The sequence below is a fragment of the Hipposideros armiger genome, unplaced genomic scaffold (assembly GCF_001890085.2).
Source record: "Hipposideros armiger isolate ML-2016 unplaced genomic scaffold, ASM189008v1 scaffold_119, whole genome shotgun sequence".
In the NCBI taxonomy this organism is placed as follows: Eukaryota; Metazoa; Chordata; class Mammalia; order Chiroptera; family Hipposideridae; genus Hipposideros; species Hipposideros armiger.
The window spans coordinates 2047276-2071763 of record NW_017731469.1 but is presented as its reverse complement, the minus strand read 5'-3'; the positions used below and the strand labels follow the sequence as shown (position 1 = coordinate 2071763).

The window sequence follows — 24488 nt, the reverse complement described above, 5'->3', positions numbered from 1 at the left end:
GATGGAGCAGCATGTGGCTTATGAAAACGCCTGTCTTTCCTTGTCACTATGACCTTGTCAGAGCACCTGGGACTGGGCTGGGGGCAGGATCCCCTGGGGGCAAGAAACCTAATGGAGAGAGTGTGGCAGAACAGGTGGCAACTATGACCTTTGCTGTCACAGGGAAGCCCTGGGCCGGGCAGGAATGTCAGCTGCCTGCTTTGGCCCTGCTGTATCTAGTGCTAGCCTAGGTGACCACAGGCCTGGCAAACCCTGGACTCAGATTCTCAAGCAGACCCAGGAGGCCAGAGGTCCGTTTAGCTACCACGCCTTTATAGCCCCCCCTCACTTAGAGCCACGTACTGGAGCTCAGGCCACAGCTTCATGGGGACAGGGGCACGGTTGGTGGTCCTTGTGTACATTCCATATTTATAAAAATTCCAAGCTAGAACTGCCACCTCTCCTCAGCTGACCCTGCAAGGGGTCCACAGTGTCCAAAGACAAGGGACCTCCATTGAATATTGTGTCCATTCTTCGCCCCCCCCCAGGACATCCCCAAGGTGGGGTGGAGCTGCCTGGCAGTGCCTGAGGCCCCCAGGTAAGATCTCACACTTCAGGTCTGGAATCAAACCTTCTTTGGTTGTGGGGGACTGTCCTGCTCATTGCAGGATGTTTAGCAGCATCCCTGGCGTCTACTCAGTAGATGCTAGTCTCATCCCTCCCCCGGGAGGAGGGGGGCATACATTGTCCCTGGTTGAAGAATCCTTGTGGTCCTGTAGCCTTGGACGAGGAATGTTAAGGAGAGAGGGGTGTTAGAGTAGAGAGCCACACATGTGAACCTGCCCCTGGCCAGCAAGATGATTCAGTGGCTTCGTGTCATTGCCACCCGGTCCCATAGCATTGTACCCTCCTGGGCCGTTTGCCTTTGTGCCTCAGCTGTGACAGGGAGACTCCAAAAGTGTTTCTCGCATGGACCCAGGAGCTTGGCTTCCGAACAGGTGTAGCAGGGGCCCCGCATTCTGCCCGTTGACCTCAGAAGCCGGAGGCCAGCCAGTGTCTAGCACTGCCAAGCGAGGCCGCTTGCTGTGGTGCTCCTCCTGTGAGGTTTGGAATGTGGGGTGAGAGCTATTTTGGGCTTTTCTCCCTCCCTCTGCCTCCCTCCCCTGTAAGCATCTAGTTAGAGTTGTGATTCCAGCCAAGAGCAGCCAGGGCAGGGACACCAGTGTACCCACCTTCCCAGTGGACAGGGTATTGCAGACCCCCCTGAAAGTCTGCTCCAGTGTTGGGATGGGAAGCCCTGGCTGTCCTGGAATCCATGACAGCTCTTAGTATGGGCCCTTGTGAAGGCCCCTTTCCCTTGGTCCCCCAGAGAGAGGTGGCATAGCCAGGCAATCATCTGTTGCGGCGTCTCTGCCAGGGTCACTGCTAACCCAGAGGGCCCTTTTGTGCAAGTTCAAATGAAGCTCCGCCCCTGACAGATCCAAGGCTTGAGGCTGGATGGGCCCACTTCTTTTGGCGTAGGCCACTTATTGGAGGGTAAAGCGGGCTGGCCATAAGCACTTGGGGCCAAGTAAGGTGTAAGCCCTCTCCCAAAAGGCCAGCATCTCCTCCTCAAGGAGGCTCCTCTCTAGGAGTGGGGGTGGGCAAAGGAAACAGGCCATGCATCAACCAAGAGAAGTGGTCAGAAGAGCTGTTTGTCAGGACCTAGCATTTCTCAGGGGCAGCAGCAGGGCCTGGAGTGGTAGGCGGCCCCTCTGCCTGTCTAGGGTATCAGCTTGTCCTCGCTGAGCCCACCTTGGGAACTTGGGTAGGCACATAGACAGTGGCATTGCAGGTCTTTCTCCACCGCCTTGGAATGCTTTCCGCCTGTGCTCACTGAAGGTGGGAGAGTCCATGCTGATACCGGATCTGTTTCAGAGGGCCAGTATCTGCTGTGGATCTGCTGTGAGGGCCATAGATGAGATGCCTTTCCAGCTAAGGCGCTAAGTATGGTAAAGGAAAGCAACCCACTGGTTAGGAGCTGCCTTGAGGAGCAGGTCCTCTGTTTGAATCAATTACCTCCAAAAACACCCACAGACCTGCCCGCCAGTCCTACCGCATGCATTCATATTTCTGCTAATTGCCCTCTCCTGCTCCTGCTCTCCAGCCTAGAGGGACGTGGGCCAGTGATTAGAACAGCCTGAGTCGGCCTCTGGCTAGAATCTTTCCAGAGACCTGTGCTGTGGCTTTTTTGCGAGCCACATCTATTTAGGTCAGTGGATCTCTATCTTGGCTGCAACTTAGAATCACCTGGAGAATTCTCAAAAACAAGCAGAAGCAATCCTCTCCTTAGAGATTCTAATTTAATCATTCATGACTGGGTCGCAGGCACTGGCATTTTTAAAAGCTCCCCAGATTATAATGTGCATCCTGAGTCGAGCGGTTACCACTCCGGCCGTAGGAAAGACACTTTGATCTGGGCCTCTGTGTCATCCACCCATTGCTTGTGACGGCCCACTGAGTGACCAAAGGGCTTAAGGACTCGAGTTCCCCAATGGCGCGGAGAGGGTGTGCTTGGTGACAATGGCTGGGGGAGTCCTGGTTTCCCAAAGCTTAGTTGCCTACTGCCTTGTCTTTTCCTCCTAGCTTTCTTTCTGACTTCTTTACAACTAGGACACGATATCTGAACTGAGCGTAATAGACTCTGTGAACACACCGTTCGAGTAGTCCTAACAACAGCAGCCCTCTCTAATGACAACTTTCAGACAGACATTTGCAAACCCAGACAGTAACCAGCAAGGCCAGCTGGAACGCTGTTAGTCCTCACAGTGTAGGTTTGGAAAGCAAAGCTCAGCAGATGAAGCAAGTTGCCTAAGATGACTTAGGCAGCAAGTAGGGAGCGGCGTGATTGGAAAAAGCTTATTCTCCAGCTCAGTTATCACAGCCAGCCATTACTGCATTTCCTCCATGGGGAGTGTTGCTGCGTTTCTCCTGGGTGCATAAAGCCTACCATCATGCACATAGCACAGCTCAAGAACAGACGCCCTGCTTCTGTCCTCCTTCCACCCTTCTCTGCATAGCAAAACACTGTGCTAAGAGCCCTGGTCCGCGGCCTGTGAGAGTGTAGGGGCAGACACCATCACTGACCTCGGAAACTGGCCGCTGCTGCTCTGCCAGTCCTTTGGTGCTCCCTGTGAGTGTGGCCCTGGGGCCTGATTTGACTCCAGAGCTCTCTAGCATGCTCTCTCCCCCAAATCTATGGCTCAGATCATCTGGGTCCCTCCCCAGGGGGAGGGCCTGGGCCTAAATCTCAGTGGAATTCAGCTTGTGCTAGCTGAGTGTTATCTCTGACCTGTGCTAGCATATCACCCTATCCTTGGCCAGAGCACAGCTTGTATAATATAGCCGTTGAAACTGTTGGAATCTGCACATCTGGACAGAGGCAGGACCAGGGGCCACAGACATTCCTACATCACTCGCCTCAGCCTGCCCGGTGTCACTCTCCCCGCCGGGCACATAAAGCAATCCTCATCAGGCCGCCTGGGCCCCAGTCCCAGGTGAGCTGACTCTTCTAGGGGTGGGTGGTCACTCCTGGCCCCAGCCTGGGCAGGCTGGGACGGGTGGGAGGGAGGAAGGCAAAACGCTAGAGCTTAGCCCTTAATCACCAAGACATATGTCCCGGACTGCTTCATCTGCGAGGGACCCTCAGGGCCTCCCAGCTCTCCATAGGGTGGTGTGTTGTCAGGAGCCAATGTCCCTAACATCCTGTTGGGCAATAACCTATTACATTCTCCAGATTCCTGCCACGAGGGCTGTTGGGATTCGGTCTGGAGCCCTGATGTAGGCTCCTTGGCTATTTTGTCTTTTGGAGCTGCTGTGGCCTTCAAGATTTCTGTCTCCTACCTTCACTTCCCTGAGCCATTTGGCTCCAATTGTGACAGGGATTTGGATGTGGCCACTTTCCAGACTCCGAAGGGGACGCGAGCTGGGCTTCTTTCTCCCATTTTCTCATTTCCCTTTGGGAAGCTTTGGGCAGAGGCGGGAGGGGCCTCGTCTGGTGAGTGCTTGGTGGTATGTGTCAGAAAGGGTCTTTCTGTCTTGCCAGTATTTTATTAAATGCTCTCAGTAGCTATTAGAAGTGGATTCCATCACCCCCATTTTACAGAGGAGGAAACCGAGTCTTAGGTTAAACAACTTGCCCAAAGTCAGAGAGCGAGTGAGTGACAGCCTCAGGATTTGAACGCCACTTGTCACTCCACTAGACCAGAAGGGGCAGTAAAAAATTGGGAGGGCCTGGAGTTGGTTCCTTTGAATCTAAGCCCTTGTTTACCTGGCATCTGAGGGCAGGTGGGCCTCTGTATGCCCCTACTGTAGCGTTTTAAAAATACTCGTTTGGAGAGTCTCATCACAGACCAATTAAACCAGCCTCTGGGAATGGGGCCCTGGGGAATTGGTGATTTACAATACAAACTCCTTAGTTGATTGTAACGTGCATCCAATGCTGAGAATCCCTGAGCTATGTGATTTAGGCCAGCGCGTCTCAAACTTTTAATTTGCATGCAAATCACCTGAGTATCAGGTTCAGTGGCAGTTCAGATCAGTAGGTCTGGGACTCTGCATGTCTAACAAGCTCCCAGGTGCTGCTGCTGCTGCGGACAGGGAGCACCCTCAGAATAGCAGGGGCTACAGAGAGCCCTAGGTAGGAATGAAACAACTTGGCACCCACCTGAGTGAGCTGGTCCTCTTCACACCTAGCATTAGGGGAGCAGGCAGCCTGCCACTCTCCCGTGGGCTCTGTGACTCAGGCACATGCTGCAAGATACAGGACTTCATCACTGCACTCCCCCAGCCCTCTCAGGCTTAGGAAGGAGCAGAGGAGTGATGGACAGGCGGGTAGCTCTCTCCTCCCCTCTCCTCCTCTTTGTTCAGCTTCAAGCCATGAGTGGCTGGGGGCTCTCCTGCCTGGGGAGGCCATATCAGGCTCATGTCTCTTTAGATGTCACTGTTTCCTTCTGTGCCCACTTTTTGGCAGGTTCGATCTGGCCTCTCCGTTGGCACCTCCACCTTGTCCTAATGACAGGAAAGCAGAGCTGGCTGTTAGGGGAAAGGGCCTTCTCCCAGGTGTGTGCAGGAGTAGGAGACTGGGGCATGGTTGTAGCAGCCAGCTGCGCTGCCCTACCAGCGAAACCATGTCCCTCCAATGCTCCCTGAGTGGGCGTGAAGTCCCTTCAGGCTGCTCTTAACACAGCTTCCAGCCTACCACCTGCCTAGAGACCTGGGTCCTTTCCCAGGCCAGCATTGCCCCCTGCCAGAGGGGCAGAGGTGGTGCTAGCTGGGCTTCATGAGAACAGACGCTTTCGGGACCTCTTGGAGGTCCCGATGACTCCTAAATCTCTATCATAGATAAAAGAGCTGCAGTAACAAAACACACAAACACACACACACACACGCGTGCGCACACGCACGTACACGCACATGTGCAGCTGCATGCACAGACCAGGGGTCTGTGGGGGTGGGTATAGAAGTGCGCCAGCCCATGCCAATCCATGTGGATCATGGACATAAGGAAACGGCTACAGATGCTGGGGCAGCACCAACCTGGCACACACACTTGCAGAAATGCACAGGTGTGCATCCCCGCCCCATCCTTGTTTGCCCCCAAAGCCCTCAGGGGCTCCCTTGCAGAGCCTTCCCTTGTCCCCGTCAAATCCTCGTTAGTGTGTGACCCTTAAGGAGCCTCTTAGTTTTTCTGAGCAACTTCCACCTTCCCACATGCTTTCCTTCCTCCTCCACCCATGCAGCATCCCTGAAATACTGATTTGTCCTTTAAGTTATCCGTTCCGGCTGCCAGCATCTCTTCCTGAATTTCCTTGTTGGGGAGCACTGGGAAGACAGAGCACTTCCTGTCCTGGAAAAACCCCACCAGTTTCCTTGGAGTGGCCTGGTCACATGTGCTAAGAAAATGAAGGAAACCGGGGCTGGACTGCGTGGCCAAAGCAGCTCTGCTGAGGGAGCAGCTCTGCTGAGGGAGCAGCTCTGCTGAGCCAGCAGCTGCTTGCCCCTATGCCAGGTCCCAGCCCCAATGCTCCCAGGAACCACCTGGGTAGGGAACACATAGCTGCCTGGGCAGTCCCAGGCCTTCGCTGCTGGTCCTCAGCCTATGCTGGGCCAGGAGGGACTCTCCCCTGTGCTTCAGTCCAGCTACACGTCTCCACTGAGGCTGGCAGGCATGCCCCACTGGCGGACAGTGCCAGAGCAGCGGGGGGGAGGGAGGCTGACCCAGCCGTTGCCCTCCAAGATACCCACAGGTCCCAGCTCTCCTCAGTGGCTGGCCTGTTTGCACTGGGTTATGATGAGTGGTGGGGGAGGAGGAGCACTGAGGCAGCCGCCATGTCACAAGGGTAGGAGCCCTGAGTGGGAGTCAGACCGGCCCCAGCACCGCTGCCCCGGAAACTGTGAGATTGTCGACCAGCCCTTCCTTGCTGAGCCGGTTTGGAGATCCGTGAGACAGGAGACTAAAGCCCTCTTCAGAGCTTGTGTGCATTAAAGGAGCTTTGGTTGCCAGTGCCGGAGAAGGTTAGTTAAGATGAGGGTGAAAGAGAACCATAACTGGTCAACATTCCGTACCCCTAGCTGGACTAGTCGGTCTCCACAGGCCGTGGAAGGGGATGGCTCCCCGAGGAAGAGGGCTGAAGACACAGCTGTGCCTTTCTCCCCCAGCAGGACTCCTTGAGCCCAGATGGTCCTGGCAGTTGCTGGGGTTGGTGGGTTCTGTTCCCGAGCAGGGCCGAGAGAGTGGGAGAGGCATGGGACAGGCAAGGACTGAGGCTCAAGAAAGGGGGCTCAGCACATAGAGGAAGTGGCTCTTGGGGAGCTGAGGGTGAATCCTACCTGGCTGGGGCACGAAGGCAATATGCCAGCCCCTCTGAGCTGCTCATGCCATTTCCGGGTCACCGGAACTAGAGGTGCCAGCCTGCTGGAGGTGATGCAGCGTGCACCCATCAACCCGCTAACCCCACTTCTCCACCTCATTCTCCCCCCTGTTCTGTTTTAGAAGCTGAGGCCAAAAAAGCATGCGAGTGGCTCCGAGCGACAGGATTCTCTCAGTATGCCCAGCTCTTTGAGGGTAAGGCTTCTCTTCCCCAAACTTGCCTCATCCCTCTGTTCTTTCACCTGTAACATGGGGCAAAGCAGCTTCTCTGACTGCGCTGCTCGTACCTACACCTATATCATCTTCTCTACCAGATGGCTCTCCTCAGCTCTCACAAGCTCTGGCATCGCTCAGGTGTTAAAGCACCTGGTCTTGAGCACGGCCACTGCAGGTGCCAGTTCCATGGATGCGGCCTGCCCTCACCTCCCCTCCCCTTCCCCACAGCTTCGTTTCTTCGCGGGCCTTCATCTTCCCGTTTTCCTTTAGCATCCCTCATTCTTGCTGTCTCACTTCCCCTCTTCTTCTCACACCCCCACTGCAGGCTGGCTTTGCCCCACCTTGTCAATGACACTGTCCTTGTCCAGCTCACCAGTGACCTGCATGAGGTCAAATTCAGTGGTCACTTCCCAGTCCTTACTTCATCTCTCAAAAGCACTCAGTGTAGTTGGCCGCTCACTTCAGCTTCTAGAAACCCTCCCTCTGGCTGCTGCTCTCAGTCTCCTTAGCTGACTCCTGCTCCTCTAAATGACAGCTCAGTGTTGGGGTGCCCCAGGGCTACATGCTAGCCCCTCTGCTCTCTCAACATTTCTTTCCCAGGAGATCCTTGTCCAAGTACCATCTATATTCTGGTGACTCTCAAATGTCTCTCTGTTCAGATATATCTATTCAACTTCCAATTCAACATCTCTACTCAGATGTCTGACTGCTCTAAACCTGAACCCCTGATGGCATCACCAGCCATGCAAGCCCCACATCCGGAAATCACCCCCAATTCCTCTTTTCTTTTGTCCCCCCTATCTAATATTTCAGCAGGTTCCTTCTCTCTCTAGACTATATCTTGAATCGATCCACTTCCTACCACCTTCACTGTCACATCAGTGTGACCTGCTGTCACCTGTCACCTGACCTAGAGTGCCACCTCCTTCCTGTGAGTGCACAGAAGCTGGAGCGCGCCTGTGAGCCTAGGCCTCACTGTGTCACTCCTGTGCTCTGACTCTGGCGCGTCTCTGCTGGCTTCCATCACACTTACAATGAAGTCAGCCCAGGCCCACAAGACGGCCCTTTACTCCTCTCCCCTGCGCTCAGCACGCCCCAGGCTCCTGTCCATCACATGCTCACCCCGGGCCCTTTCCATCTTTGAAGCCTTAATGTGAGTGCTGCCACCATCTCTTTCCAGGCTCTTTGCACGGCGGGCCCCTTCCCATTCTTCAGGACTCAGCTCAGAGGTCACTGCCCCAAAGGTGTCTGATGACCACCTCCCTAGGAGTAGCCCCCGCCCAGACTCTCTTGACCCCATCACCTTGGCTGATGTCTTTTGTAGCATTTGTTCCTGCATTGTCTTGTTTGTGTCACATATTGTTTATTGTCTGTTACACCCAGGAGAGTGAAAAGTCCAGGAAGGTTGGGACCAGTTCTGTTTCATTCACTGTTGTGTCCCCAGTGTCTGGCACAAAGGAGGAATGAATATTAGGAAATGAGAAAATGGGCTCTTTTTACCAATAAGGCAGAGAGGTGTGAGCCTTCCTGGCTCCTCTCTCCCCTAACCCTCCCCAAACCCCAGGGACTGGGGCCCCCTGCTCTGGCTAGCAGGCAGAAGTGTTTTTTCTGTCCTCACTCTTTCTCTGCTCCCCCAGTTCACCGTGCAGCAGAGAGGAGGTTCCGTGTCTGAGCAGCCCAAGTTTCAAAGGGGCGGGGGCGGGCGGGGGGGACGGGGCATGTTAGCCTATGCAGCCGCCCAGGGCCTCAGATCTGCAGTCACCCATGGACCCGCCCCACTAACTGATGAGGCCCCTCCCCCTTTCACCCGCCGGCCTACGCGCGCTCCCTGGGTTCTTCTTGCCCCCAGGCTTCCTCTGTCTGCTCTGCTCTTCCTGGCCTGCCTCTCTGCTTCCCCTTCCAGCTCAAGGGCCGCTGGCAGAGATTCTGACCCGCTGCTCTCAACTCATCTTGCCTTCTCTGCCATACAGAAGGTTCGTTTCCCCTGGATCTTGGCTCTGTGAAGAAGGACCACGGTTTTCTGGACGAAGACTCTTTGGGGGCCCTTTTCAGGTAGGGGGGGCTGAGGGCCAGGTCTGGGAGGCCAGGGCTTGGCTTGGGGCTTCCTCGTGGAAAACAGCCAATCCCAGTCCCCCTAACAGAGGCGGGGCCCCGCCTATTAACAAAGCTCGCCTAGCGCAGTCACCCCACTCATTCTGTCTTCTGGGTCCGTGACACCCTCACCCCACCAGGCATTCTAGCTGGAAAGCCAGGATCTGGCCTTGACTCTTTTCTCACTTCAGTTCGATCCCCCAGACAATCCTCTGATTTGTTCCCTCTCCACTTACACCAGCTCGGCCCTCCTTTGAGGCCTAACCACGACTCCTTGGATCCTTTACCGCCTCCTCACTGGCCTTTCTGCCTTCCATCTTTGCATCTTCCTCCTACTTCTTGCCCCAGTCCAGCCTCCCAACAGCCACTAGAGTCAGTTTTCAGGTGTAGAGGCCTGACCACAGCACTATCCACCTGAAGCTGAAGCTGAATAATACTGAATGTCAACTATAATTTAATATAATAGTCATGGGTTGTGGAGTACAGTATGGGGAGTGGAGTCAATGGAATTGTAATAGATAAGTATATGGGGGGGGATTGGGGGAGGGGGTTGTCACTTTGTGAGGGGTGAAAAGTATAACTAGTGCATTGTTTTGTACACCTGAAACTAATAGAAAAGAGAAAAAGAAAGAAAAATGTGTTACTGCCTGAAGGGAAAAGTCCAAAGCTTTTTTAGCATGACACCTGAGGCCCTTATCTGCCTCAGTCACCCCTCATACCCACTCGGGTCTCTTTCCTGGCTGTGTTCCCTCTCTCCCTTATCCTAGTCTCCTGTTGAATCCCATTTCTGTCTTCTGGGAAGCCTTCTCTGAGAACACCCCTCTCTGTTCATGGAACTTCCTTGTCCCTCCCTCTGTGTGCCTGCTGAACCTTTGGTGCTGTTCTGTACTGGTTTGTTTCCTGTCCCATCTTTGTAGTGGTTGCTTTCCACATGTAAAGGCTCTCAGAGTCCAGAGGCCATAATCTGCCCCGGTATCATGCCTGACGCTGAAACTTTCACAAACACTGGGGCTTGGGAGAAGTTTCCATGGCTGTGCGTGTGAATTAGTGGATGGCATCTTGGGAGTGTCTCGGTAGGCTATGCCCTGCAGGCGTTGGGGGTTAGGACGCTTGGGTGAACACTGCCTCATTTTCTTGCAGGAGGCTGATGACCTTGAACAATTGTGCCTCGATGAAACTGGAGGTTCATTTTCAATGCAAGCAGGTGAGGCATGGCAACAGTGGGGCCTGTGGCCTTGTGGCACCATGCGGAACCCCAGACATATACAAACCACTTGGAAACTAGCTCCAGTGCCCTGGGAGTCTGGGTCGTCCAGAGCAGTGCCTTGCTTCAGCCTGGGAGTGGAGTACAGGGGGCTCTGTGATGCCTCTGGGTTTTGGCCTGGTCTAGGAGCTGGAGTGTGATAACAAGTACCCTGGCCCATGTCCTCATGCACCCACTTCAGCCCACCTCTCCCTCCTGGGTTTACTAACTTCACCTAGAGATGGCCCTTCCTCAGGGAAATCCATCTGCCCCCATTTCCTGCTCTGTGATGGCAAAAATTCCTTGACTAGGGGGTAGAAACTGAATACTGTGATAGAAAAATCATGGCCTGTATGGTTTTAGAAATCAGTTCTCAACCCAACCCACACAAAGTTCTTTCCCTCTAGCCTCATTATCCTCATCTCTACAATGAATGGTGGTAGTGGTGGTCGGGGGGGGGGGGGATTAATAGCCTCCAAAGGTCGTTCGGACTCTCCCAATCTGGGAATGCAGAAGCCAGGAGGCCTGTCGGTCTTCACGTAGCCCTGGAATGTGGACCTGATTACCCCATCCTTCCCTGGGGTCAGGCTTTGTGCTTCCTCTGGGTCTTTCTCCTCCAGAGGCCTGCAGTTGGGTGCATCAGCCAAGTTGCCAGAAACCTGGCCTGGGAAGCAGAAGACCCCGGGGACCTGGTCTCAGCTCTGCCACTGACTGCTCAGTGACCTTGGGCAAGCCTCTTGCCTTCTCTGGACCTCAGTTTTCCCACCTTGCAAATTAGAAAATGAGAAAATCTAAAATCTCCTTCCCAGCTCTGGCATGCTGTGATTCTGATCTAAGACTCTAGTCTAGACTTGAGAGGCTGCTGAGGACATGGGGTCAAGATGCCTGCATTCTAGCCTGGCTCTGCTACTGACTTCCTGGGTGACATTGTATGACCTTGGACAAGTAGCTTCTCATTTGTGGGTCTAGGTTTCTCTATCTGTAATTGGGGAGGTATTAGATTAATCAGATGACCTTGACCATCCATTTGGGCTGTTTGTGACTCCTGGCTTCCTTCCTCCGACACTCCCAGAGTCGGCTCCCTCCTCTAGAAAGCATAAAGCAGGGTCCTTTGCCTCCAAACCCCACAAGAGTTTGGAGGCAGAGAGTGGAGCACAAGCAAGGGCTTGTTAGGTGGACTTCTCTGACCCATCCTTGTGGTGTCCTTCCCAGAATGACGACTCCGAAGAGGAGGAGCAGTGTCACATCAGCAACCCCTGGGCCTTGCAGCGAGAAAATCAGCACTGGTCTCGCGTGGGCTCCTCTGACCTGCTGGCTCCACCGAGTCCTGGGCTGCCAGTGACCTCTAGTTGTGAGAGTGTCCTCACTGAGCTTAGTGCCACCTCCCTGCCAGCCATCACTGTGAGCCTACCACCCGAGCCAGCGGACCTGCCCTTGCTAAGCCGTGCCCCAAGCCCGTGTGACCTGTCCCTCCTCAGACCCACCCGGGACCCAGAGGGTCCCCAGGACAAAGCCAAGAAGCACCGTTCCCGCAGCTTCCTCAAGCACCTTGAGTCTCTGAGGCGGAAGGAAAAGGGTGGCAGCCGGAAAGCTGAGCCCGAGCATAGCCCAGCCAGTTCGGAGAAGGCCACCAAAGCCTTGTCTTTCCGCAGCCGCCGTGGCTTCTTCTCAGCTGGATTCTACAGGGCCAAGAACCGGGCAGACACCTCAGCCAGTGGTGGTGTCAGTGAAACTCGGAGGACCTGGGAGGTCTGGCCTGTAGCTACGTTCCGGCATCCTTCACGGGTACACAGGGGTGACTGCCTGGTGCATGTGCCCAGGGACCACAAACCAGGCACATTCCCTCGCTCCCTGTCCATTGAGAGCCTGTGTCCTGAGGATGGACACCATCTGGCTGATTGGCAGCCAGGTAGGCGCTGGGGCTGTGAAGGGCGCCGGGGCTCCTGTGGCTCCACGGGCAGCCATGCCAGCACCTATGACAACATGCCAGAGCTGTACTCAGCTGAGCCTATACTGGCTCAGGCTGAGGCCGAAGATGAGGAGGATGCTGGGGGCAGCTATGCTCACCTAGACGACATCCTCCACCACGTATGGGGCTTGCAGCAACGCGTAGAGCTTTGGTCTCAGGCCATATACCCAGACCTGGGGCCTGCAGATAAGGAAGAGGAAGAAGACGAAGAAGAGGAGGAAGCCACTTCATCAGTAGAAATAGCCACAGTTGAGGTTGAAAGTCAGTCTGAGGTTCCAGCCCCTAGAGAGGCCTCAGCTCCGGGCCAGGCTAATGTCCAGGCAGTCATCCCGGACCCAGCCAAAGCTGAGCCCCAGGGACAGGCTGAAGTGAAGGCCCTGGGCCCGGCCCAGGGTAACGAACAGGAGGCAAATTCGGGTGGGGAACCCACCTCTGCGTCCAGCCTGTCTGTGGAAGAAGGACACTCCATTTCTGACACTGTGGCATCCTCCAGCGAACTGGACAGTAGCAGGAACTCCATGAACGAGGCTGAAGCTGCAGGGTCCCTGGCTGGACTCCAGGCATCAGCACCCTATGAACGACGAGATTCAGGCGTTGGGGCTTCACTTACCAGACCCTGCAGGTGGGAGTTCAGGGTAGGGGTGGGGGCAGGGGGCTCTGTTGTGTCCGTCTCTCCCCCTCCCCCCATTCTTCCCCTCTCCCACCCCCTCCATCTTCGCCCCTTCCCCCTAGCCATTTCTTAGTTATGAGGCCCAGGGGCACGTTCTTGGGGGCTGGATGATTGACTTTAGGCAGCTAGTCACAGGAGGGAAATAGCAAGAGTGCAGAACGCAACAATCCAGAATGTTAGGTTCAAGACCTGCCTCTGCCGTGGCCTTGAGCAAATCCTAGCTCCTCTTTGGGCCTCGGTTTCCCTGTGTGTAAATGGACAGCGTTAGAGGAGATGGCCTCTGAGCCCAGCTTTTCCACTCTGGGTTTCTCAGAGCAGCCCCTCCACTGGTACTCCTCGCTGGCACTAAATGGGCCTGAGGTCTGTGCCACCTCCCTGACAGTGTCTGGGCCACTGGGCAGCCCTGGAAGCTGAAGCTGTTTTTTCACCCTTGGGCCCAGCAGTAATGTGGACAGTGGCCCCATCTCCCTGCATTTTTTTTCTTTGGGGTAAAAAAGAGGATCAGAAGAATACGGCCCCTTCTAAGGTTGACCAAACCTGCCCCTCTGGCCTTCTCCACCCCCGCCCCGCGCTCCCCAGGAAGCTTCGTTGGCACAGTTTCCAGAACTCCCACAGGCCCAGCCTCAACTCCGAGTCCCTGGAGATCAACCGGCAGTTTGCCAGCCAGATCCACCTGCTGCACAAGGGCTCCCTGCTGCGGCTCACGGCCTTCATGGAGAAATACACTGTGCCCCACAAACAGGGCTGGGGCTGGTGAGTGCACCTGCACCCCTCCCTGTGCAGGCTCCGGGGCCCTGGGAGGCTCAGCCCCAGAAGGCGGGTGCAGACAGGCAGAGCCCACAGGAGGCTGGAGGGTCGTGGCCTGAGACGCCAGCGTGGGTCTGGGTGGCTTGCATATGTCTGCGGGGGGTGCACATGGCATGCACAGGAGTATGTGTGCTACCCATGATGAGGAGTGGTGGTGACGCTGGGGAACCCAGGGTCCTCCTCCACTCCAACCTCCATGCTGCACGAGTAAGATTGTCCTAAAATGCAGCTTTGTTTGTCACTCTCCTGATAAGCACCCTTCTGTGGCTCCCCATTGCCAAAGTATGAGGGTCGGGTGCCTTCCATCAGGATCCTTTCATGTACAGGCCAGTGGAGCAGTCGCCATTCCCTGAATGTGCCTTTCCCTGAATGCTGTTCTCTCAGCCTGGAAAGCCTTTCCCCATTTCTCGGCTGGGACAATGCCTGCTTATCCCTCAAGAGCCTGCTGAATGTCCACCTCCTTCCTGAAGCCTTCCCTGAGCCCCTGGATAGAGTTCCCCTCCCCCATGGGTCTTCCCCTAAGTTCTTGGCCCACTCCTGGCCATGTATATTGTCACTGCCTCTTGACACAATTATCTCCTTAACCAGATGGAGAGCTCCCTCTCTTCCTGTGTGACTACCTGCCCAGAGCAGGAGTTCAGTGAATGTTGACTTTGGGGATATGGTGTGTTTCGTACACCCACTCACCCCTGCCTGAGCCCCCTCCCCCACCCGCAAAGACTGCACAGTCTGCAAGCTGTGTCCTGGCCTACCCCGCACCCCTTCCTGATCTCTTGTCACTCCTCCAAACAGGTCAGTGCCCAAGTTCATGAAAAGGAACAAGACCCCAGACTACCGGGGCCAGCACGTGTTTGGGGTGCCGCCCCTCATCCACGTGCAGCGCACAGGCCAGCCACTGCCCCAGAGCATCCAGCAAGCCATGCGTTACTTACGCAGCCAGTGCCTGGACCAGGTGAGCCGTCTTGGGATGCCTATGGACAGATGGTGCTGGGGAGGAAGTCCAAGGCTAAGAAACTGGGGCAGGGAGCTGCTCTGCTGTGCTCCTTTTCCCTAGGTTGGGCTGGCCCACCAGAGGCCTTCCCTAGCCTCAGGAAGGCCTGGCAAGCGTGGAATTGAAGCTTCCTTCTTTCTGGCCCGGGTGCCCTAGTCCCCATTTTCCAGGAGCGTGTCTTAGCCTAGATCCCTCTTTCCCTACTCATTTCCACTAAAGCCATCGTTCTTTGCCAGAGGCTGTAAAAACCCTTTCCTTGGGTTTTGCCATTTGTCTCCGACCCTGTCCATCAAGAAGCCGGCCAGGCTTGAAAATCTCTGGGGTGGCCTATGCTTGTGACTCCCAGACCGGGCCTGGCCTCACGGTCTCCTCCTCCATGCTTCCCCGTCCCTGACCCGGCCAGGTGGGCATCTTCCGCAAGTCTGGGGTGAAGTCTCGGATCCAGAACCTGCGCCAAATGAACGAGACCTCCCCGGACAATGTCTGCTACGAGGGCCAGTCGGCCTACGATGTGGCTGACTTGCTGAAGCAGTACTTCCGAGACCTGCCTGAGCCTATCTTCACCAGCAAGCTCACCACCACTTTCCTACAGATCTACCAGCGTGAGTCGCCTTTACATGTCCCTGACAACCTGCCCCATTCTTAGCCGCCCTGAATCCTAGGGCTCGTGGACAGTAAACATGGTGCAAGCAAATGAAGCCACACCCAAATACTCATTGGAAGAGTTACGATGTGGAGTTGGGAGAAACCATGTTCAGGTCCCCCAAACCCACTCTATGGAAAGATATACTCAGGCCCCGAGGAGAGGCAGGCCCTTACCTAAGGTTCCACTGCGCATGTGAGCACAGCTTGATCTAGCACTGAGACCTGCCACAGCCCATCTTAGCCCTTCTGTCTCCCCGGCATGCTGCCGGAGGCTCTCGGGGAATAAGGAAGCCCTTTTACCATTCCTTCCCCACAGTCCTCCCCAAGGATCAGTGGTTGGCAGCAGCGCAAGCTGCCACCTTGCTGCTCCCGGATGAGAACCGAGAGGTGCTGCAGACCCTCCTGTATTTCCTAAGTGACATTGCCTCTGCTGAGGAAAACCAGATGACAGCCGGCAACCTGGCAGTGTGCCTGGCGCCCTCCATCTTCCACCTCAACGTCTCCAAGAAGGATAGCCCCTCACCCAGGTGAAACAGGGTAGCATGTGGCTGGGCCAGGCAGGGACGGTTTGCCCCCCCCCCATGTCCCCTCATCCATCCCCGTTGGACTTTTGGCCCTTGATGGCTGGCCCTGCAGTTTCCAGGCATCACCACAAGAGGTCAGCCTGAGTCCTCAGGGGCCCGGGACTGGTAGGATGCTGTGAAGCCCAGCCTTCTAAAGGATAGCAGGTTGTTTTGTGTTCAGGACTGGCAAGCTGACTTCTGGGGAGCAGGAAACCAGCCTGTCAGCCATCTTGTCTCATCCCTTTGTGCCATTCTCTTCTCTCGGCCCCTCCCTCCAGGATCAAGAGCAAACGCAGCCTGATTGGCCGGCCAGGCCCTCGGGACCTGAGTGAGAACATGGCTGCCACCCAGGGCCTATCACATATGATCAGTGACTGCAAGAAACTTTTCCAGGTGAGTAACTCCAGGCCATGGTGCCTACTTCCCAGACCCTGGGAGAACTATCAGGCCTGACCTTTGTACCCCAAGTGAGGAACAGGACCCAACTTGACACATACGTCTCAACTTCCTACTTCCAACTGTTCCCGGCAAGGTTTCTCATCTACCCCACTGCAGTAGCCAGGCATCTGTACCCGCTTAACATGAACCTGATGCTCTGGGACTGAGGGTCTGAGGGTCTGCCCCAGCCCGGTGTGTGTGTGTGTGTGTGCCGTCCCAGGTGCCCCAGGACATGGTGGTGCAACTGTGTGGCTCCTACAGTGCCGCCGAGCTCAGCCCTCCTGGCCCAGCCCTGGCTGAGTTGCGGCAGGCCCGAGCTGCTGGCATGAGCCTGAGTCTCTACATGGAGGAGAGCGTGCGGGAGCTGCTGCGTGATGCTGCTGAGCGTTTCAAGGGCTGGATGAGTGTGCCAGGGCCCAAGCACACGGAGCTGGCATGCCGGAAGGTGAGTACCACACTTCTCATGATTGTCACGGGGCTGGGAGAGGGCATGGTTCAGGCAAGGGGTCAGGGACCCCAAAGGAAGGAGTTGCCCATCCAGTGTCGCTTTGTGTTGTCCTGATACTTGGAGCCCAATGAGACCAAGGCTACCTCTCAGGCATCATCTGCCAGAATTACCTTCTCAAAGCCCTACTCTAGACATGTCATTGCTTCTGGAGCCTCGCCTCCCATGTCTCCCTGTACCACAGTCACGCTGTGTTTCCACCCATGCTGTCCCGCTACCTGGACTGACCTGCCCCAAGCACTACATTCCCCAGGCCACTGTAAGCCCCAGCTGGATATGTTCCACCTCCATTCAGAGCCTGCTGTCATGCCGCAGGCTGCAGGTGACTTCTCTCTGTCCCTGTCTTGGCACTAGCCATGTCCTTCCTCAGATTCTTATTATGAGTAAGACTGCACCCTTGAGGTTTGCCGTGTATAAACCAGTCACAGTGAAACCTGCCTTACAGGGTCAAAGTGAGAAGCCGGCACAGCGCCGGGCACGTACAGAAGGACCATCACCATCTTCCTGTTCACTTCCAGTAATTCCAAGGACTGTGCCCATTTCATGGTACAGCCTAGGAGGCCTCAGACAATACGTATCTGTCATGTATCTGTGCTCTTGAGCAGGCGCAGAAGCAGACATAGAAAGGAGAGAGTCCAGGGAACACAGGGTTGTTGGCACAGTAACCCTGTAGCCTTCCCTCCTTGGGGGCTGGAGGGGGAGTGGGAGCTCTCCGGTCCTGACAGCTGCCTCCTGTCCCCACTGCCGTGGTCTGCAGGCACCGGATGGGCACCCGCTGCGTGTGTGGAAGGCATCCACGGAGGTGGCGGCCCCTCCAGCTGTGGTGCTGCACCGTATCCTGCGGGAGCGGGCCCTCTGGGATGAGGACCTGCTGCGGGCCCAGGTGCTGGAGGCCCTGATGCCGGGCGTGGAGCTGTACCACTATGTCACCGACAGCATGGCACCCCATCCCTGCCGCGACTTTGTGGTGCTCCGGTGAGGGGCTCCAGCTGTCACCCTGCTGTGCCTAGGGGGCTGGGGGGAGGGGAACCAGCATCGGGAACCTGAATGTGTGTGTCCCCTCTGCACAGGATGTGGCGCTCTGACCTGCCCCGCGGGGGTTGCCTGCTTGTGTCCCAGTCCCTGGATCCTGAGCAGCCCGTTCCAGAGTCGGGGGTACGGGCCCTGATGCTCACTTCCCAGTACCTCATGGAGCCTTGCGGCCTGGGCCGATCCCGGCTCACCCACATCTGCCGCGCTGACCTAAGGTACCACGCCCCTGCGCCCTGGCCCCATCCCTTTCTTCCTTCCCCCTGGGAAGGGCTTCTGGGAAGAAGCCACAGCTTATGCCTGCCTGCTTCTGCCTCCCCAGGGGCCGTTCTCCTGACTGGTACAACAAAGTCTTCGGGCACCTGTGTGCCATGGAAGTGGCAAAGATCCGGGACTCTTTCCCCACCCTGTGGGCAGCTGGTCCTGAGACAAAGTTGTGAACCTCATCCTGGTTCCAGGGTGGCTGGCAGTGAGAGCAGAGCAGCCCCCAGATGCTGCTACCAGGGGCCTGTCCCTCTTACAGCCTGAACCTCCTCTGCACATACACGGGAGGAAAAGAGAATCTCAGTGTCCCGTCTCCACTCTACCCCCACCCCCATGCCTATGTCCTGCCCTCCCGGGAGAGGGGAGCCATTTTAGGAGCAAGATCCCCGCTACTCTCCAGGCCCACGGAGCCTTACCGGCTCCCCCACCTGCGGGGGAAGGAGAGAGCAGTGTGTGCTCGCAGCTCAGTGCCCTTCTCAGATGCCAAGCCATCCTGTTTGCTGCTAGGGTCTCTTTGAGGTTGGACAGGAGGTTCTGGTCCTGCCTTTGGGCCCAACATTGGCCTTACGCTGGCTTTTCCAGAGAAATTAGACTAGGCACAGGGGCAGAGCACAGGGCAGTCCCAACCACCTTGAGCTGTTTTATATGTGTAAATATGATGCTGGTTTTCACAAGGCTGATTTAAAGACTGGGCGCTGACGAGTCCCTAGGATGCGACATGACGATTTGGGATAGCTTGGGATGTGAGATGGGGGGGGGGCGGGGAACCTTTCTTTCTCATGTCTCAAGAGACCAATGAACCAGTCTCCCCTGGCTTGATCTGCCACTCCCTGGGGTCCCATGCAGCCTTTGGCCATACACTGCCACGGCTGGAGAGTAAACAGGCTCGCTCCCACCACACAGGCCGAGCAGAAACAACAGATGGTGACAAGGAACACGGATCTGTGTCTGCATCCCTTCTCCTGCCCTCCGTGCCTGCTGTAGCAGGCCGGCATCATAGCCCCTTCCTCAAGCAGAGAGCCTGGCTCAGGCGGCCAGCCAGCCAGACGGCAGGGCCTAGTGTCATCCCAGCTAGCTGGGTCTTGATCCAAACCTGATCCATCCCACCCATCGGCCATCTTGGTTTATGTGGAAGTTCAGATTCCATTCAAATGTCAACTCATGTTTCTGTTGGCCAAATAAACTGGAGTGGGTTGGATCCTAGTCAATGTTGTAATTTTTAAGCCTATTTTATTTGTACCTATAAATACTGTACAGACCGAATATGTATAGGTATTTGTGTATATATAGATATATATACATACACACATCTATATACACACAGATATGTTCTATCATGAGTGTACTGTAATCTGGGGGGGAATGGGGTGGGGGGCAGGGCACTTAACATGAGACGGGGGAGGTGGCGAGCAGGAGCCACGTGACCCCATTGGCAGGACAATAAAGCGTTCATTACTAGAGATGCCCTCTGGCTGTCTTTGCTGAGGTGATGGGCTGGAGACTGGGGGTGGGTTAGGACATAGGCTCGGTGTCGGGGTCAGAGGTTGTGGGCATTACTGCTGCCTGGGAGTCTTGGCAAGGTGAGCAGAGGGCCTGTCAGCCCCTCACCTTTGGGAAAACAGTGGAGGCACCCTGTGTGTGTGGGTGGCAGATGGGTCAAACAGCACGGGCATTAAGGGTCACCAGCGTGAAGCTGGGGCCAGCAGTTTCTGAGGCAAGCAGCCAGGGGGCCTTCTGGCACAGGCATTGCCCCACCTGGGCATGGAAGGAGGCTGGCTGATGGCACAGAGGATGGGGTAAGCATGCTGTTAATGGGCGGTATGAAAAGGACCACGCAGGCGATGGTTGCTAGGAGACAGATAAATACTTATGAGGGGGGCTCTTGGAAGAGCCAGAGGATCCCCCCATCCTTTCGGCTCTGGACTCGGCTGCTCTGGGCCAGCTGCCCTGTGTGGCCCCCCTGGGTCTCGCATTCTGGGAGAGGTAGTCCAAGCAGGGGAGCTTCTCTGGGCCTTAGTGCATAAAGCAGAGGCTCCCATAGAGCCTGACTCTCTGCCAGGCCCACCGTGCAGTCCATGAATGCACCGCCATGGCCAGTAGGCCCCAGCCCTTATCCCCACACACATGGCGGGCAGGGCCCATGGCCGCTTCTAGCCTTTAGCCATATTGTCACCCACCCTGAGCTGGCCTTTCCCTTTCCTTGGTGCCAGAGAACTCTCATCCTCAAATTCCCAACCCTGTCGCCTCTTCTTTCTCCTCTTGTGCTCCCTCTGACCCGGTAACTCAAAGAAACTATGCTATGGTGAAATCCCATGTGGGGATTGAACAGTCTATCTGCAAGTTTTGATCTATTAGTTTCTAGCCTCCAGGGCCCTGTTGCTGGAGTGGCTTGAGGGTAGATGGTAGAATCAGGTTCAGATCTAGCTGCATCATTGCCTGGCTGTGTGACCTTTCTGATTCCTTTTTCCTCACAGAAGATAATAACTCTTTGTAACTTGCAAGGTTGTCATCAAGGTTAAATGAGCCCGTGGTTGTGAATGTGGCTGTGCAGTGCCTAGCAGATAGTGGACATGACTAAATGCCCTCCTGCCTGCCAGTCAGGCTCTATGGGGGAGGGCTTGGGTGAGTGGCTGGGTGGTGGCTGGGTGCATGCATATAATTTTCTTCTTGGTTCCCAGATCCCCACAGCCTCAGCTCCCACCGTTCTGGACACACCTACCTCCTTGCCAGACTCAAAACATCCCAGTGAACTTTTTGCATCTTAACTACTGATTGGTTGGCTTTCACTCCACCCCTCCTTGAGAATGTGGCCCCATGGCCATATCTTCCTTCTTGAGGCCTCCTTCCTCTAGGCAAGGAGGTGTCTTCCCACTTCTTTGACCACAGTTCCTGGCCTTCTTTCCTTGCCCCTCCCACTTCTCTCCTCCATCTGCCCCACCCAACCTCAAGCATTCCTCCAAGTTCTTCCTGATCCTTCTCCTCCTTGTCTCACCTTGCTCTTTACGGACCTCGCTGACAGCCATTGTTTGAGTTTCCACCTTCATCACTACCCAGGGTCCCCATCCTTGAGCTCAGGCCATTATTTCCCACTGCATGAGTGGACCTTTCCTCCTAGAGGCCTCACGTGCATATCAAACTCAACAGGCCCAAGTCACACTCATCATCTTTCCAGAGCACACACTCTGTTTTCTGCTGCCTGCTCTGTCTCCGTTGGCGGCACTGTTATCTTCCTGGCTGCCCAGCTCAGATCCCCAAATCAAGCATCACCCCTTCCTGCATCTGACCTTTCCCCATCATCCATCCATCCATCCATCCAAACACTCATTCAATTCTGCCATTCAACAAGTAGTTGTGGAATGTCTGCTACATGCCTGACTCTGTTGAGAATACCGTGTGAACTAGACAGACAAGGTTCCCACCTGCCGTTAGCACACGATAGGTGGGTGAGTGGAAGGAGGTAGGCAGTAGACAAGTACACAAGCTAACTTCAGCTATGATGAGAGCGATGAAGGCAGTAAAGCAGGATGAGGTAGTAGTGACTGGGCAGTTACTTCAATAGGGTGCTCAGGGAGAGCCTGTCTGAGGAAGTGACATTGAAGCCAAGACCTGAGGGAGGAGAAGGAATGAGCCATGCACAGATCCAGGGTGAAGAGTTCTGGGCAGCGGAAGTAGCAAGCAAGTACAATGGCCCTGGTGTGCGGACAAAGTTGGTGTTTTCCAAGATAAGACCTGGTCAGCGTGGCTGGGATGCAGGAATTAAGGGGATAGTGAGAGGAGATGGGATCATAGGGGCTAGGTCACATGGGTCTAAAAGGGAACTAGCTGTGTCCTGTCTAGTCTAACTCCACGGCGTCGCCTGTATGCAGCCCCACTGTCTGAGGCACCCCGGGTCATATTGCATTCCTTTCCACCTGGATGTTAGGGACAGTCTCTCACCTCCTTTCTTGCCTCCTGCCGATTTCCACCTGTGCATGGTACCAGGTGAATGTTTTTAAAGCCAACTGTCATCCTATGTTTTTCTTGCTCACTAACTGTCAATGCCTCCACCTCCCCCAGTTGACTGTCAAACTGTGGCAGTGAGGACCCCAAAATGCAGCTTCGTCCTATCCAGCACGTTTCTCTTCTCCTTTTTTTTTTTTTTAAAGATTTTTATTGGGGAATTGGGGGGATGGGAACAGTGCTGGGGAATTGGGGAAAGGGGAACAGACAAGTTGCTGTCGCTTTGTTCTTCAATCTAGTTGTGGAGGACGTTGCTTCACTGGCCCAAGTTGGCACCATCATTGCGCTCTTCCCTGGTGAGGCAGATCAGTCGCCGGCTTCTGGACGGCCGCTCACTGCGGCTGCTGGCCGCTCACGCTGGCTGCTGGCCACACACGGTAGCCCATGGCAATCCACTGCCACAGGGACTGCAGCCCACGCCGTCGCCGGCGACTCATGGCAGCACAGCTCCAGGTTGAGCTGTTGTTCAGCATCTTAGCTGTGGAGGGCAGTGTCACTGGCCCTCACATGTGGGATCCGAACCGGGGCACTCTGGCATCCCAAGCGAGTTCTTAACCATCGCGCCACTCGGCCGGCCCTTCTCTTCTCCTTTACCTCCTTCTCCAGCTGTGTCCCAGGCACGCTCCTTTAGTTGCCTCTGCCAGCAGTGGATACAGGACTGTCTTGGAAGCAGAGGACCCAGCTTCAAGTCTCACCTCGGCCGGTTCTTAGCTGTGGGGCTGTGGGCAAGTCATTTAACCCTGTGGGGCCCCAGCTTTCCCATTCATAAAATGAGGCTCAGAGAGATGTGTGGATTCCTTAGCAATGTAGGTTGATTATCACAAAATGCTATCACCCTGAAACCTCACCAGTCTTGCAACAGTCAACTCCAATATGTCTCCATGATGAGGTCATCCCTGAAGCTTCAAGCAAGGTTTGCTCTTTCCCCCTTCTGCGTCATCATTGCCATTTTCATCTGCTCTCCTCTTAGGGTTGTTAGGGCACCAGTCACATTATCAGTGTCCCCATTAGCCTGGGAGCATCCTGGTGGGGCTCATCTCTGAGTCCTTCACAGTGCCCAGCTCTGGGAGGTAGGGAGGCCCAGTGAAAGACACCTGGAGACACACACAAGTGGATTCAAGTACTGGCTCTGCCACTACTTAGCAGTATGACCTTGAGCAAACCACTTTGCTCTCTGAGCCTCAGTTCTCTCATCTGTAAAATGGGTACAGGAATGCCCCATGTTCAGCACAGGGTCTGGTCTAGAAGAGCCAGTGTGCAGGGAGCCCAGGGAGTGTGTGTTAAATGCAATTAAATATTTGTGTGTGAAAGCAGGGAGACAGGAGGGTATGTGGGGTGGGAGGACACACTGGAGCTCAAAGGAACCATGGAAAGGGTAGGTGAGGACATGATCGAACTCTTCCACTGCCCAGGAGGGAACTCATGGGGAATGAGCTCCTACTGTATACCAGGCACCATGCCATGCATTTTCCCACACAGGATATCCTCTGTGACGTGGTAGCATCCCCTTTTACTGGATGTGTACCCTAGATGCTGGGCCTACTATGCCAAACAGTAAGTTTGCCCTGGCAGAGGGCAGCACAGAGCCTATGACACTGTGAAAACATTGCTGCCCCAGGGGGAGAGGTGCTGACCGAGGCCTGGGCAGTTGGACGCCTGTATGTACACTTGCGGTGTGTCCAGCACGTGCAGCCACAGCAGCACTTCCTGCCCCCCTTGGGCACAACTTCTCACCGCCCAGCTCCAGCCCCGCTATGCTTCCTAGTGCAGAGAGGTAAGAAGGCTCCTCTCAGGGCCTGCACTTGGCTCTCATGGCCTCTTAGGGACAAGCTCTTTGCCGTCAAATGAGAGCAATTTACGGTCCCAGGGCTCCTGACAGGGAGGCAGAGGCAGCATGTTCCCAGCCTCCTCTCTTCTGAGGGGAGGGGAAGAGCTGGGCCCGGCCTGAGCTGGCCTATTTCCAACCAGCCCCTGGGGGGCAGCTGAATCAGTGGCTCCAGCTTGTGCATGGAGTGGGACATGTCCAGGTCACCGAAAAAGGCCAGCATAAACAAGTATACTGCCTGTGTAGGCAGAGGAAATAGCCACGTCCTGGCCTGTGACAGCTTTATGAGGAGGTGAAGCCGAGGACATGGGGGAAAGTGAGATGGGGGGCGGGGGTAAGAGGGA

The 24488-nt window shown here is 55.5% G+C and overlaps 1 protein-coding gene across 7 annotated transcripts in view; it reads left to right on the top strand.

Moving 5' to 3' along the window:
• Positions 1 to 19528, top strand: part of STARD8 (StAR related lipid transfer domain containing 8) — a 65180-nt gene extending 45652 nt beyond the window's left edge. For 4 of the 7 annotated variants that reach the window (XM_019648048.1, XM_019648046.1, XM_019648051.1 and 1 more), the window contains 13 exons: positions 7013 to 7084; positions 9076 to 9157; positions 10337 to 10400; positions 11652 to 13030; positions 13658 to 13831; positions 14678 to 14837; positions 15280 to 15478; positions 15838 to 16048; positions 16363 to 16477; positions 16743 to 16967; positions 17785 to 18002; positions 18098 to 18274; positions 18379 to 19528. In XM_019648048.1, coding sequence (XP_019503593.1) covers positions 7013 to 7084; positions 9076 to 9157; positions 10337 to 10400; positions 11652 to 13030; positions 13658 to 13831; positions 14678 to 14837; positions 15280 to 15478; positions 15838 to 16048; positions 16363 to 16477; positions 16743 to 16967; positions 17785 to 18002; positions 18098 to 18274; positions 18379 to 18496 — 3194 coding nt within the window. In that variant the 3' untranslated portion in view covers positions 18497 to 19528. Of the gene's footprint in view, positions 1 to 7012; positions 7085 to 9075; positions 9158 to 10336; positions 10401 to 11651; positions 13031 to 13657; positions 13832 to 14677; positions 14838 to 15279; positions 15479 to 15837; positions 16049 to 16362; positions 16478 to 16742; positions 16968 to 17784; positions 18003 to 18097; positions 18275 to 18378 lie in introns of those variants that run through there. The other 3 variants (XM_019648047.1, XM_019648049.1, XM_019648050.1) reach the window with 3 other exon arrangements.
• The last annotated feature ends 4960 nt before the right edge of the window (positions 19529 to 24488 follow it).